At 38.7% G+C, this 14,783-nt stretch overlaps 1 protein-coding gene across 2 annotated transcripts in view; it reads left to right on the forward strand.

Annotated features, from left to right (window-relative positions):
* KDM1B (lysine demethylase 1B) overlaps positions 1-12,527 on the forward strand; it is a 36,000-nt gene extending 23,473 nt beyond the window's left edge. For both annotated transcript variants that reach the window (XM_034762388.1, XM_034762389.1), the window contains exons 15-22: positions 48-175; positions 1,657-1,788; positions 3,871-3,945; positions 5,034-5,150; positions 6,133-6,258; positions 7,804-7,926; positions 9,919-10,071; positions 11,269-12,527. In XM_034762388.1, coding sequence (XP_034618279.1) covers positions 48-175; positions 1,657-1,788; positions 3,871-3,945; positions 5,034-5,150; positions 6,133-6,258; positions 7,804-7,926; positions 9,919-10,071; positions 11,269-11,352 — 938 coding nt within the window. In that variant the 3' untranslated portion in view covers positions 11,353-12,527. The remainder of the gene's footprint in view (positions 1-47; positions 176-1,656; positions 1,789-3,870; positions 3,946-5,033; positions 5,151-6,132; positions 6,259-7,803; positions 7,927-9,918; positions 10,072-11,268) is intronic.
* The last annotated feature ends 2,256 nt before the right edge of the window (positions 12,528-14,783 follow it).

Consider the following 14,783-nt stretch of genomic DNA (forward strand, 5'->3'; position numbering starts at 1 on the left):
ACGATCACCTATTTCTACATTTTTATTGTAAATCTGTTTCTGTACAGAGAAGATACAGGAGATCTATAAGGCTTTTATTCAGGAGTCAGGTATCCAGTTCAGTGATCTGGAGGAAAAGGTGCTACAGTTCCACCTCAGTAACTTGGAGTACGCCTGTGGCAGTGACCTCCATCAGGTGAGTGCATGATCGATTAAATACACCTCTACCCTGATATAACACGACCCGATATAACATGAATTTGGATATAACGCGGTAAAGCAGTGCTCCGGGGGGACAGAGCTGCGCTTTCCGGTGGATCAAGCAAGTTCAATATAATGCGGTTTCACCTATAATGCAGTAAGATTTTTTGGCTCCCGAGGACAGCGTTATATCGAGGTCGAGATGTATGTGATGTAACTTAGAAACAGAGAGAGGGGAAGGATAATCTAGTGTCTAGGGCACTATCCTGGAATTTAGGAAATAGGAGTTCAGTCCCTGCTCCACCTCAGACCTCCTGGGTTACTTCTCTCTGCCTCAGTTCTCATCACTAAAACTGAGATAACAACTCCCCTCTCAAAGAAATTCACCTCCAGTTTGAACCTTACACCCAAGTGCTTCACTGCAAAATATGAGGTAAATTCCTCTGCTCTAGTGCAAACTGGGTTTTGCAAAGTAGCTTTTGATCCACATACCCAAATGATTACTGCAAGTGGTGATCACAGAATGCAAATGTCACTGTGTTGCTAAGTTTCCTCTAAGCCATGTGGCCGCACAGCTGCCTATTAAGCCCTGTGCAGGGTGTCAAGGCTGTGGTGGGGAGAGACACCCCTCCCCGCTGGCCACAGTGTGGACCTGCCCCGGACTTGCTGCAGCTGGAGGAGCCCCTCCCTCGGCCCAGCCCAGCCGCGCCAGAGCTGCTGCAGCCGGGGAGAGGCGCCTCTCCCCTTGCCCTGAGGTGCTGCAGTGAGAGAGGGCTGGGGGGAGTCTTTTCTCTCCCCACTGCAACCTGGGGCAGTCTGCACCCCAAACCCCTCATCCCTAGCCAGCACCCTCATCCTCCCACACGCCGAACCCCTCGGCCCCACCCCCACCACATGAATTTTATTATGTGCACCAGTATGAAGGTGATGTCACACATCACCTCCATATTGGTACACATAACAAAATTCATTCCGCACATGGATGTAAAAAATTAGAGGGAATGCTGCAGTGTTGTACTGGCAATATAGTGTATGTGAGTGCATGTATGTATTTACATGTATCATTTTACCTGCAGTAGTCAGTTTTCTAGTGCTGTATTTCTAAGAAAACTAGAACATTCCACGGAGATAGGGGGGCGGGGGGGAGAGGGGTGTGTGTGTGTGTAATCTGATGCAACTCTTTATATTCTGTTATCCGAGTACTAATGATTAAAAACCCTTATTGGTATAACAACACTGTAGCATCTAATCATTTGAGAGATTGGATAGCTGTATACCCTTGTTTCGGTCGGAAAACACCTTTTACTGGTACCTAAAATGTTTTATGCCTATACACAATCTTTTTTCACTGTGCTCTTCTTGCACTGTGCCAAATGATGCTCTCAGTAGGGTATCACCTTAGTAACCTATCCAGACTGTGTTATTTTGTTTAATTAGACAATTTGCATAGTGTAGCCTGTTGTATTCTTTCCCCAGGTATCTGCACGCTCATGGGACCACAATGAATTTTTTGCCCAGTTTGCTGGAGATCACACCCTTTTAACACCAGGGTATTCTACCATCATAGATAAACTGGCTGAAGGGGTTGATGTTCGACTTAAGCTTCCGGTGAGTTGTAAAATGGTGGTGTCAGGAGATCGGTCAAACTCATAGCATCATAAGAGGCACAGCTCCTAAGCTACAACCAAGGAGAGGAAGGGAAGGAGGGAGGGGAAAGCAGCTAACTGGAGAGAAAGATTTCAGAGTGCTAGCTGTGTTAGTCTGTATCAGCAAAAGAACAGGAGTACTTGTGGCACCTTAGAGACTAACAAATTGATTTGGGCATAAGCTTTCATGGGCTAAAACCCACTTCACTGGATGCATGCCGTGGAAAATACAGTAGAAATATATATATATCTACACACACACACACAGAGAAATACAGTAGGAAGATATATATACACAGAGAACATGAAAAAATGGGTATTGCCATACTAACAAGACTAATCAATTAAGGTGGGCTATTATCAGCAGGAGAAAAAAACTTCTGTAGTGATAATCAGGATGGCCCATTTCAAACAGTTGACAAGAAGGTGTGAGTAACAATATGGGGACAATTAGAATGGGGAAATAGTTTTTACTTTGTGTAATGACCCATCCACTCCCAGTCTTTATTCAAGCCTAATTTATGGTGTCCAGTTTGCAAATTAATTCCAATTCTGCAGTTTCTTATTGGAATCTGTTTTTGAAGTTTTTTTTGTTGGAGAATTGCGACTTTTAGGTCTACTTCTCGTTCTTTTTGGAGAGAAAGAGGCTTTGGAATGCCTGTGCTAGCTTAAATGGGGGAAGAGGAGCATCTGACAATCAATCAGCTGGCTTTGCCCAGCCAGTGGCTAAGCAGAGGACTGAAGAGGGTATTGAAGGGAGGCACCTCACATCCTGCTATACATATGCTCTGGGTTTCTCTCATTCCCTGCTGCCCAGTCAAGGTTGTCCCCCAGTGAAGATAATGAGAGGGTATTAGCTTTGAAGCATACAGACACTCCCTCAGTTACGCAAACCCTGACTTACACAAATTCGCATGGAAAAAGTTCCATAAGCCAGAAATAGGATATTCGAGTTGCGAAAATTTTTGTGTAACGAACGGGTATACATTTCCAACTTATGCAAAATTCGAGTTACGCAAGGCTTTCCGGAACGGAATGATTGCGTAAGTCGGGGAGTGTCTGTACAAGCATCTCTTCATATTCCACAAACAAATCTGAGTTTGAGATAACTATAACTAGTTTTGATGTGACGGAAGAGGAGGAAGCTTTGTTTTTTAATTATTTCTGTATAATTTCAGTGTTTAGATTTCATCTCAGTTGTCAGCAAGTGATTCTATTTATAGCAAACCTGTGATACTGGAAATGTAGGTGGATATCTGCATCCTAGAGGCATAGTCTAAAATTTATGACTAACTTAATCATAATATTTAGCAAGTACAGTCTTGAAAAAGTCACTTTTGTAACTAACTTAACTTTAAAAAAACATATTTTCCCTTCTTTCATGTGTCAGACTCCTTAGCTTTAGCATCCTTACTAATGCACTGTTTGACTTCTAGCCTTACCATTTCTGGGAACTCGGGGATAATCTTGAGAGAACTGTCTATAACAGGGATAGGCAACCTATGGCTCGTGCGCCGAAGGCGGCACGCGAGCTGATTTTCAGTGGCACTCACACTGCCTGGGTCCTGGCCACTGGTCCGGGGGACTCTGCATTTTAATTTAAATGAAGCTTCTTAAACATTTTAAAAACCTTATTTACTTTACATACAACAATAGTTTAGTTATATATTATAGACTTATGGAAAGAGACCTTCTAAAAACGTTAAAATGTATGACTGGCACGCGAAACCTTAAATTAGAGTGAATAAATGAAGACTCAGCACACCACTTCCAAAAGGTTGCCGACTCTTGGTCTATAACATCGTTATCCTCCTCATCATATGATGAGTTGCTTCATTTTAACAGTGAACTTTTGTTTCAGGTTCCCTTTTTCCACCATGGCTAGTTTTTCTGATGTAACGTGCCCTTCTGCATCAAATATGGGAGCTAACGTATCGGGAAGTGAAGTTTATAGACTTGTAATAATTTGCTGTACTTTGAATGTGGATTGTATTATTTCATAGAATTTTTGGTGTATCACTATTACTTTCCCTTTGTAAATCAGGTACACAGTATAGACTATTCTGGAGAAGAAGTCCAGGTCACTACAGCAGATGGAACTGTGTGGACAGCACAAAAGGTAACCAGTATGTTTCAAGTTATCTATATTTAGATCATAGCTTCTTTAGAGGTTTTAAAAAAAACTGTATATTTTTACAACTTAATTGTTCAGTGACCGATGTTTGGTTGATATAGTGACCGTTTTTCACTGGGCATGTTTGAGTTTGGAATGCTAATTTATATATACTGTGGAAACTTGCTCATTTGAACTAATGACTTCTTCAGAATTATCTGAATTTTGCAAGTAAGTGAAACAAACACAGTTTTAAAAATATCTAAGATTAACGGATGATGAAGTGTCCTCTGCTTATTTTGATGATGGTTTTAAAATTATAATGATATTTCATAATGCACTAGTAAGACTAGTATATTTTTATTTAGCCTTAAACAACTATTTGTAAGAGTCTATCCAATATTCTGATGTCAGTATTAGGACAATATAAACGAGACAAGATGAAAAGCTGTTTGGTTACAATCCCCTATATCTAGCCTATTTACTCCCTTTCTGTGGCAGTAGGTCTTTACCCTTTACTACTGAATCTCCCCTCATTTCCTATCACTCCAACTACTCTAATCTGCCCAGTCTTGCTTCTTCTCAAATTTTGAGGCCGTGTGCAGCTTTGATCAAGGCTGAATTTACACCAAAGAAAAACCAAGCAGAATAAGAAATGAAGCTGTTATGCAGGGTGTAGAGAAAAGTAATAAAAAAGCCACTTAGAAACTCTAGAACTATAACGATCAGGAAGCATTACTACTGTTAGCATCGTTCATCACTGTGATAGGTTTTAAAGTAGCAGCCGTGTTAGTCTGTATCCGCAAAAAGAACAGGAGTACTTGTGGCACCTTAGAGACTAACTGTAACTGTAAGTCACTCTACAGACCACATCTTGAGAACCACTGTACGGAGGAGTCTGTTCTCCCCTGAATGTGTGATATGGCTGCCATTAACGTGTAGTGACAGTAGACACCAAGTTGCCCTGGGAGAATTGTGCCTCCTCATCTTTGTTCTATTACAAGAACAATGGGTACTTACAATGAGAGATTCGTCTTAATTGCTTTGTAAAGCTTTTGCTATTGTTGTGATCAGGATTCTTTATTCTTCCATAGGTTTTAGTTACCGTGCCACTGGCTCTTCTTCAGAAAAATGCCATTCAGTTTAATCCACCACTGCCAGAGAGAAAAATGAAAGCCATTAACAGTTTGGGAGCAGGAGTCATTGAGAAGGTACATAATTAAAGTTACTTTTTAGTTATGGGAAAGAAAATGAGCATCAAGTGCTTTGAGCCTCTTAGTAGGATGATTCTGACTTGCATCCTGTAGCATAATTTCCTTTCATGCTATAAGCATAAAGCTGCTGTGGTATGCCTGGGTATGTATATTGCGAAATTTGCTTTCATAATTTTTTTTTAACCTGCACAACATACATTTAAATAAATAAAAAAGCATAGAAGAGCAAAATGGTATCTGGATCCTGTATATTCATTTTTCTTCCCCTTTCTTTTTCCACCCTAATTTAACCACGTTTTTTGAAACAAATTATCTTGTAGAAAATCACTGCTGGTCTTTAAACTTTGTGCCTACATTTGAACAATGTGTATGGTAGAGTACTAAATCTAACAGCCATAAGGGGTGGAATCCACCCACTCCAATTCCTTTGTCAGATAAAAGGGCCAGAGTGGCATAAAGGGACACTGAAAGACCCATATTTGCCCTGGGGATGATTCTCCCTTCCCCCACTAGTGCGTAAGTCACACATAAGACTCTCTCTGAGGTTCCCGTCACATTGACAATCCTTGTGTGCTGGGGGTGGGGCTGGCAGGAGGACTGTGCCGAGGGCACACAGCATTGCAGAAATTCCAGGTATTGCTGCACCCTATAGGGCAACTGTCCCTTTGGGCTATGAGTTCTGTGTAGTGCCTCATAAGAGGTATAGCACAGTATCTTGCCCAAGGTTTTCTGTAACTAAATTTATTGCCAACGTTACTCAGATTAAAAAAAGCACAATCTGAGAGACTGCAACAGTTTTATACCACTCTTCTTTCTTGATAAAAAGACCCAAATATCCTACACTGAGAAACCTCTACATATTTGAGTACCTGAGGTTGAGGGGAAAGAGAGAGATACATTTTAAATACAGAGGTACAAGGCAGGTTGCACATTTTGTAATGTGAAATTATCTCTGACTGAATCTTTTCTCTCTCTTTAGGTTGCTTTGCAGTTTCCTTATAGATTTTGGGACAGCAAAATTCAAGGAGCTGATTTTTTTGGTCACGTTCCACCTAGTTCCAGCAAACGTGGGCTCTTCAGTGTGTTCTATGACATGGATCCACAGGTACCATATGCTGTATATGGTAGAATGTCAGTATTTTCAATTGACTCTTAACAAATTTCAGTTTGAAACCCAAGTGCAAGAATTACTGAACAATGGAGGTTTTCTTTGCTGTTTGCTCCCTTGCTGTTAGAAAAATGGCACCAGTATTTTTCTGTAGGAAAAGAACAGATTGTGAATTGACAACACCCTTTTTAAAGCATTGTTTTGTAGTAAGTAGGAGACATTTTTCAAGACTGGATGCAGAGCGATCCTTATGCAACTAGGATGTCCTTGTTTTAGGTCTGAAAGATTTGGGCTTCTGGGGTCAGATAAAGGCACTGGGGTGATATTACTGGCTGAAGTGCCCTAGAAAGAATGAGGAATTCTGTTTTCATCTTAGGAATTTAAGTCTTGGTTCTCTGTTTTCCCTACACCTTGTGTAATCTTTTTAAACTAGTAAGGGAGATAGAGAATCGGGCTCATAGATTGGACCCATAGACTGGCACCACTGCAGTCAAATTGGCTTTGCCCATAACAATAATAAGGCTGTAAGGTCAGTTCAAAAGCTATGGATTTTAATACCAACTCCAACCTGTGGATTGTCAGCAAGTCTTCCCCCGCTCTCCTTTACTCTCAGTGTACCTTGCCCTGTTATCTATTACTTTTTGTGAACAAGTAAAGAGCTTTCTGTAACTTGCTGGCTTTTCCAGGAGACCCTATGAAGACAATGTCCTGTAATCCTGTGTTCCTGGCTGACCAGTACTTGAACAGTTACTCCTGCAGAAAGATTCAGTGTGCTCATGGTGGGAGCTCTTGAGGATAACTGGGGGCTTCTAGTGTGATTCTTAGGTAGCAGATTGTTCTGTAGCTTAGTAATGATGGTAGATTAATTGCCCCATAAAGAGGAGAGGGAGGAATGGCATACTGTGAGCAAGATGAGGCCTTTTGCGATATTCTGTAGCCACTGCTCTTTCACTTTTGAAACTCCTAACTGATAGCTGAGTTTTGTGGTAACAGAGGTAAGCAGGACCACAGCAGGTTTAGAGCAGAGCACTTGGTGCCTGAGCCAAAACCCAATGAAGTCAATATAAAGACTTTCATTGACTTCAGTGGGCTTTGTCTCGGCCATAATGACTAGAATCCTAGTGGGGCCTCTTCGTGTTTCCGTCTCTTGAAGTTAGCAGTGGAGCTTTAGCATTGAACAGGAGATTAGATCTGGCACTGAGAATGTGACTTGTATGCATGAATGCAAGCATGTTAACATCCTTTGTGTGTTTAGGCTGACAAATATATGGGTTCCAGTAAATTCTGCACAGTTATAAAAAGGACTAAATCTACCTAAAGAGGTTCTGTATTGTCCTCTAACTTTCTTCTAGTTTTTTCATATCTGAGAGTAAAAACTACAGAGGATAAACTTTCTTAGGGATCATAACTGACTTGGTCCAAAAAAAAAAAAAAAGTGAATTTCCCCCACTGATGTCTATTGGGGACAGTAGTAATTTAAGGAATTTCCAGACATTCTTAGTATTTCTGAAATGATATCAAATGTTAATGTTTTGATTCTAGGGTAAATATAGTGTTCTAATGTCAGTAGTTACCGGAGATGCTGTGACAACCATTAAGAATTTAGATGACAAACAAGTACTACAGCTGTGCATGACTGTACTTCGGGAGCTGTTTAAGGAGCAGGTAAGAGAAGTGTTTTTCTGTCAAAGAAGAATTAACTTGCCACAGATTTAAAGAGGGATCGGCAAAGAAACAAAAAGTTTGTGCCCTTTTATTATTTCACTATGATGTAGAAATAAGACCAGAAATGAGGGTTTTTTGAAGTGTGTGTGGGTTTTTCTGCCTTTTGCCTGAGAAATATCAGGAATGTCAAGTCTGATCTTCTGTGATCACAAAAATGGGAAGTGGGAGCTATCTTGGGCCTGAATTGAAGAAATAGGGATGTTAATTTGTAAACCAAATGGGAGTTTTTTTTATAAAATCTTCTTTTGGTTTGAGGCGTTAACAAAAAACAAAGTTTAAACAGTCTCAGTAAAAATCACTTCCCAGTTAATCAGGTGTCATGTCCTTGATCTTTCTGATGTTATCATCCCACTAGTTCTCCATCCATACAGAAAGTTGTATAGGCTAGACAAGAGCTGGCTTTCTAATGTGAAAACCAAGCAGACTAAAAACTTTTGTCTCCCCCTTCTTTCCCCTGCCCCCTCCCCCAAAAAAGGCAAGCCTTCCTTGTATATCTGTTGGATACAAGTCCTCTTCCCCCTCTTTCTTGGCAGGTCACCTTTGAGATAATAACTAATATCAAAGTTTATTCTAAACACTATTTGCCAATTCTGGAGAAGCAGGAGATCATTACTTAGCAGTACCATTTGCACCCAACCCTGGAGGCTGAACTTTTCTCTCATGATATTCTAGAGCGGCTCTGATTTTTAACAGCTGGACGCTAAAGAAGACTTAGTAGCTATACTGACCTCTGGATTCTTTGAGTTGATGCATAAAATAAATGTTGGGCTGTTATGTTGTATTATTTTGAAATTTGGATCTTGTTTGGAGCTTTCTATTCTGAATTAGCCATATGCAATTCCAGGAGTTGTGTAATGCATGATGTACATTGGTGGCTCTAATGCTTTGAGTGAGCCCTGCCTAACAGTTGGTGCATACAGAGTCCATGCGCACTTCCAGCCCCCACCCCTTAGATGGGAGAGATTTTAATGAAGCAGGCAGAAACCAGCAAGGATGAGGCTAATGGCCTCAACAGTATTAACTCTAATAGCTAACTTTTAAGTGACTCACCCAAAGGAATCCTGAGTTTCCAGTTGTTCCTCAGAAAATATACTTGCGTGAGCAGCTGTTAGTTATAACAAACTATATTCATATTAAAAGTTCACCTACTTGCTATTCTGACCTCTCAAGAACTTACAGGTGGCAAATTGATATTTGGTCTCCATGCCAATCTGATTGTTTTTTCCCCATCTTATACAACCAGAAATAGAACCTCCTACAAAAAAAAAAAAAAATTATCTGTAAAACTTCTTTCAGGGTGGAACAGTTACTACAGTTTGTAAAGGCACGATGCACCAGGAGTCCTTTCTAAGATGTACCCCACTATTGTAGAAATCTCAGCATTATTTCACAAAGTTGATCTTTAGTCTCTTGGTTGTGGAAACTTTTGTGCATAATAACGTTGACCCTGAGGTTATCGCTGGTAAACTGATGCTTCTTGTACCTGTTCAGAAGAATATACAAAGCATATAGTCTGAGGGTAGAAGAGTTTCTTCTTCTCCAAATATAGCTGTATGCAGCATTACAACCCTTGTATTATGCAGACAAATTTGCTAAATTCAAAGCTGCATAAGTATATCCTGAATATTTCAAACATTAGGTTAAACGTTTTAACAAATATAATTCTTCACTGGAGGTTCCTATAAACTTTTTTTTTTGAGGGGGGAGGGGAGGGGGAATGTTATATGTTTCACATTAGAAAAAATTACCAGGAATTTAGGCAAATGTGCACATCTCCTGAAAGCGTAGTAATAAGAGGTTATTGTGTACACTCTAAACAGGAAACATTTAATCTTGTAGAAGAAAACTAGAAGAAGCGGTGTTAATGGAGGAAAATTATCAAAAATGTGTTCTCTTCATTATACTGCATAATTTATTTCCTTGATAATTCAGGAAGTTCCAGACCCAGTTAAGTACTTTGTTACACGATGGAACAAAGATCCCTGGATCCAGATGGCATATAGTTTTGTAAAGACAGGTGGCAGTGGTGAGGCTTATGATGTTATAGCTGAAGACATACAAGGAACAATCTTCTTTGCTGGTGAGGTAAATGTCTTCATTATTGTCATTCTAAAATTAGTTCAAGAACTTAGTTTTTGTTTGTTGTAAAAAAGAGATTAAGTGCTGGGTAGAGAAAGACATAGAGTGGACAGACATTTTGTAAATATCTCCTTTTCCAATGCACCTTGATTCTGACCTGCAGCACTTCCTGGCTTGTTTTGAGCTGGCAGTGCCAGCTCTGCCAAATTGCGGGGTGGCTTTGTGGAGTGGATAAATGCAAACGAGGATGAGGCCACAAAATCTACTTACGTTTTTGATCTAATTCAATTTGAACTTCTCTCTGCAGAAGTGTGTGTAGTTTTAATCTGTCTAGCCATATGAGCCAGAGCCTCTAGTATTGACAATCTGCACCAAAGTTTATACCCAAAACAAGATGCAAAATGGAAAACTGTTACGCTGGCGTGGCTATAACTGATTTCAGTCCCTGGGGACATGTTTTTAGGGATGTACAGTAACTATCATCTTGCCCTATGGAATACAGAAGAACAATAGGCTCTTTAAAAGACAAGTCCCTGCCTATGTATGGAGGAATGTCTCACAAGTGGGTAATAATGATAAATTGTAGTTCTTCAAAAATAAGTCTTCAGGCATGCCCTTTGTTGTAGTTATGTTTTGCTGGTTTTGCATAATTGTATTTGGATACATATGGTCAGTTGCTGATTTTATAAACAAGACAAAATGCATGTTCATATTGTAGATTGAGACTCATAATTGCCCACTGCATTTCAGATGAACTGCATAGTTGACTCACTACTTCTCCATTGGTCACTAATGCAGCTGTAAGAAACTCCTGCCATTGATACTATTGTGTATTGATATATGAAAGTGTATGAACAATCTCTCTGAAGTATTGTTCAAACTAGCAAAAATGACTACCTCTGCCAAGAGTCAAATTTCTTAGCTTTAATGGATGTATGACAACTTTAGAGCTTACCTTTTTGCTAAATTCAATACTTTTTTTTTTTTGTAAAGGCTTTTCTTTGGTTCATCTTTTTAACAAGCTATTTTTGAAATTTGAGAGTATTTAATAGTTTGAAAATTGGTATCTGCTTTAGAAAATATCTGTGTAAAAGCATATATCAAATACTCTTGCACTACACAGAACTTTTGTTTTGGAGCAGAATTTTATTTTTGTTCTTCTATAGCTGTTTCAGAAATTATGCAATTTTTATTTTATTATAGGCCACAAACAGGCACTTTCCACAGACGGTTACAGGAGCCTACTTGAGCGGCGTTCGAGAAGCAAGCAAAATAGCAGCATTTTGAATACTGACATTTGTGTCTATATATTTTTTAATTGTTTTCTGTTGGTAAGACTTTCTTCAATTTCCCCTTTGCTATCATTCCCCCAAGTGGTACTAAAAACAGTATATGGTATCTGAAGATAAAATCTTCATCTTTGTTTATTTTTTTTTCTTTCAAACCCCTGGTGCTACATGAAGTCATAGTTTTTCCTAATGTCATTTTTTTCCAACAAAGATATTAGTAACGTGTCAGCACTGACATTGGAGTCTCTTGCTACTGTGGCACACACAGGTCTACTAACAGAGCCTGCTGTGTGAGGCCTTTTTCTATATGGTTCAGCCCACGCTATTGTAGTAACCCACCTGCATTGAAGTTCAGAATAAGAGAGCAATTGATTTCTATACAGTATTAAAACATGGTGAATTATTTGGTGGTGGGACTTCTAAATTCATTTTGTTCTCAGGTTGATCATGATCAGAGTAGCACTTGAACAAACAAGCCAAATCATGGAATGATAACGGAGATGGTTGTAAGAGAGAACAAAATCAGTTACATCTCCCCACCCCTAACCCCAATAACCTCTTCTGACATTTTTTCAATGTACTTACTGTCCACCAGTCAGGCTTTGGCAATGTGTTCCTTTTAAATAAAAACTGCTGGAAGTTTATAGTGCAATCATCAAAGGGTTATTGAAGCTAAAGGATTTTTCAAAAGGAAAAAAGCTTTTATGTTGCAGTAAAAATGCCTCTGCAATGTTCTCTGTGCTGCATATTCAGCATTGTACATGTAGAGGAATTATCTTTATGATAAGAGTAAGTTTAGGTTTGCTCAGTGTTGCTCATCATGTAAGTAGGGTAGCGAAAAAAATTGTATGGGTTTAGATGTTTTTCCTTTGAAAGTGAACTTCCAAATTCATTTGAGCTGAGTAGGTGAATCACTTACACGTATAATTGAGAGCTTAATTGGGGATAAAGAGGGTGTAAGTTATTAGTGGCTCATTCAGCTTTTGTATTTAAAATAGGTGAAGATGAATGAGGTAAAATATTCATGCTTTTTATGAAGGGCTGAAATAAGGTGGCTTGCACTTTGATTTAGTTTTTTATTATTTGAAGGTATTATTAAAAAAAAGACTCTGGAGTAATTCAGTAAAGGATAAGCAGATACCTAAGAAGTTTTTCACACAGGGGAAGGCAGCATCCAAACCTGCCTTAACATCCCACAGAACAGGGTAAATGGAAAATGTTTTAAAATAAAATTAAAAATATACATCATTTTTCCTCCTGTGATGTTACTGCAGAGTTCTGTGTGATTCTGGAAGGAAAATAAGCACTTAATTATTTTTCTTAGTCTCAAGCATGCACTCTTTTTAGAATGCTCTGTGTGTGACAAAGCAAGTGCTTAACTCTAGAAAGGTTACAGTGCTTAATTCTAGAAAGGTTACCTTTAGAAAAGAAGCCTGCTGAAGAAAAGCAATTTTTTTACTCTTCTTAAATACCTAATTTGTTTTCTAGGGTAGAAGTGATGTTCAGATGTTAAATATTTTTATTTAATCTTTAATTTACAAGGTTGAAGATGTTTATACATGTAACTAGATCTGTTTTTCAGCTAAATATTCAGCTTTTTAAAATTGAATTGAGAATGTGACTGAAAGTGTAAGTGTTCCTAATTTTTTTTTGCTCTAAAGAATGCTAATATTTACAGTTCTGAAATACTTTCAAGTACTAAATTGTAATTGGCTTAAAGTTTATATAGAGCAAGGCTTGAAATCCTTTGCTTATGAAGAAATGGTAATCACGGTTTAAATTTTGCTTTTGTTAAATCACTGCTACTTTGATAATTCCATGTTGGACAGACCAGTTTATAATGGAAGTGAGTGAGATTTCAATGGGAAATGAAAAGTATCCATGGTGGGTAAAAGTGAAAGGAAGTGCTCCCTTTCTCTCTCAACATACTATACAAGATAGGAAAGCAGCTTAGAAACGGAGTTAAATAAAAGAATCATTGGTACAAGCTCAGACTATAAACTCTATTTACAAGCCTTGATCAAAGCTCCAATCAGCTTCATAATAGCATGGAAACAGTTAAGAGCCTGACCTTTCAGTTAATCCTTAGTGTCTTAGATCCCAATTCAGCAGTCTATCCCTCTTCAGCAAAGCATTTCTGTACATGCTGAACTTTAAGTATGGGCCCAAGTCCTGTTGACAGCTGCATTGGAATTTATATATACACATTCTTAATAGGTACGTTTAAATGCTTTGCTAAAGTAAGGCCTTATTAAAAAGGCAAGAATGAGGGATAATAAATGCAGTCCATTATTTATAATGGACTAAACAGTTTAAAATTTACCATGTCTGTTATTACTTTGGTAATGAGGCATTTAGACTGTATTATGCTGCATTCAGTTGTAGAGAAACAAGCATAAAGTGAGTGTTCCATTTTGTTTATACTCATTAAAGAGCCTTAGAATTGGCCTGACTTAAGTGTTGGAGAAGTTCTTAGACTAATAATTATGTCAAATTTAATTAAGCATGCTAGTTTTTCTAACTTGTGTACAGTTTATTCCCTGTAAATAAACTGGAGAATGGCTTTTTAAGTAAATTTGTTTAAAATATGACCAAAATGTCTGAAGGCAGAGCATGATCTGTTACACTTCAACTCTTCTGTGTGACTGTGTTATGACAGCAGAATAAAACTGGAAAGTGTCCACTGGATGTTTCACACTGTTTTTGAAACAGATGCTAAGCATGTACTAAACAACATGACAAAACTGCAACACACTTTACTAACATCTAGAGGTAGAATCTTATACACCTCTACCCTGATATAATGCTGTCCTCAGGAGCCAAAAAGTCTTACTGTGTTTATAGGTGAAATGGTGTTATATTGAACTTGTTTTGATCTGCCAGAGTGCGCAGCACCCCCCCCCCCTCGGAGCACTGCTTTACCGCATTATATCTGAATTTGTTATATTGGGTTGCATTTTATGAGGGTAGAGGTGTAGTTACTGTTCTAGAACTGTCTTTCAATTGCAAGTCCTGATTCTATTATCTATGCAGTAATGGATCCAGGGGTCTTTCAAAGGATCACAGAACACTTCACAAACCGACAGATTATTTCCTCACCAAGCAGTGACTGTGGTGGGGACAAGAGATGATACTCTACACACAAGCTTCACCCATAGACCATACCCCTGGTTAAGAACCAGTGGGGTAGAGTTAGATCATAGCATTAACACTTAGGCACTCCAGCTTTCATTAGCATTTTCCTACGCAAGGATGAGGAAAAGCATTTGAGAAGAAATTCAGTAACTTCTATCTTGTCCACCTCATTCAACTAAGGTGGTGACTTGGCCATGAGTGTTAGTTACATAAGGTTTAGAAGTACAATTTAAAAATAACCTATTGTAGTACTACCCAAGGACAAAACAAGATTCAGTGACTAGTAACTTACTG

This window comes from Trachemys scripta, chromosome 2, assembly GCF_013100865.1.
Source record: "Trachemys scripta elegans isolate TJP31775 chromosome 2, CAS_Tse_1.0, whole genome shotgun sequence".
Lineage (NCBI taxonomy): Eukaryota > Metazoa > Chordata > Testudines > Emydidae > Trachemys > Trachemys scripta.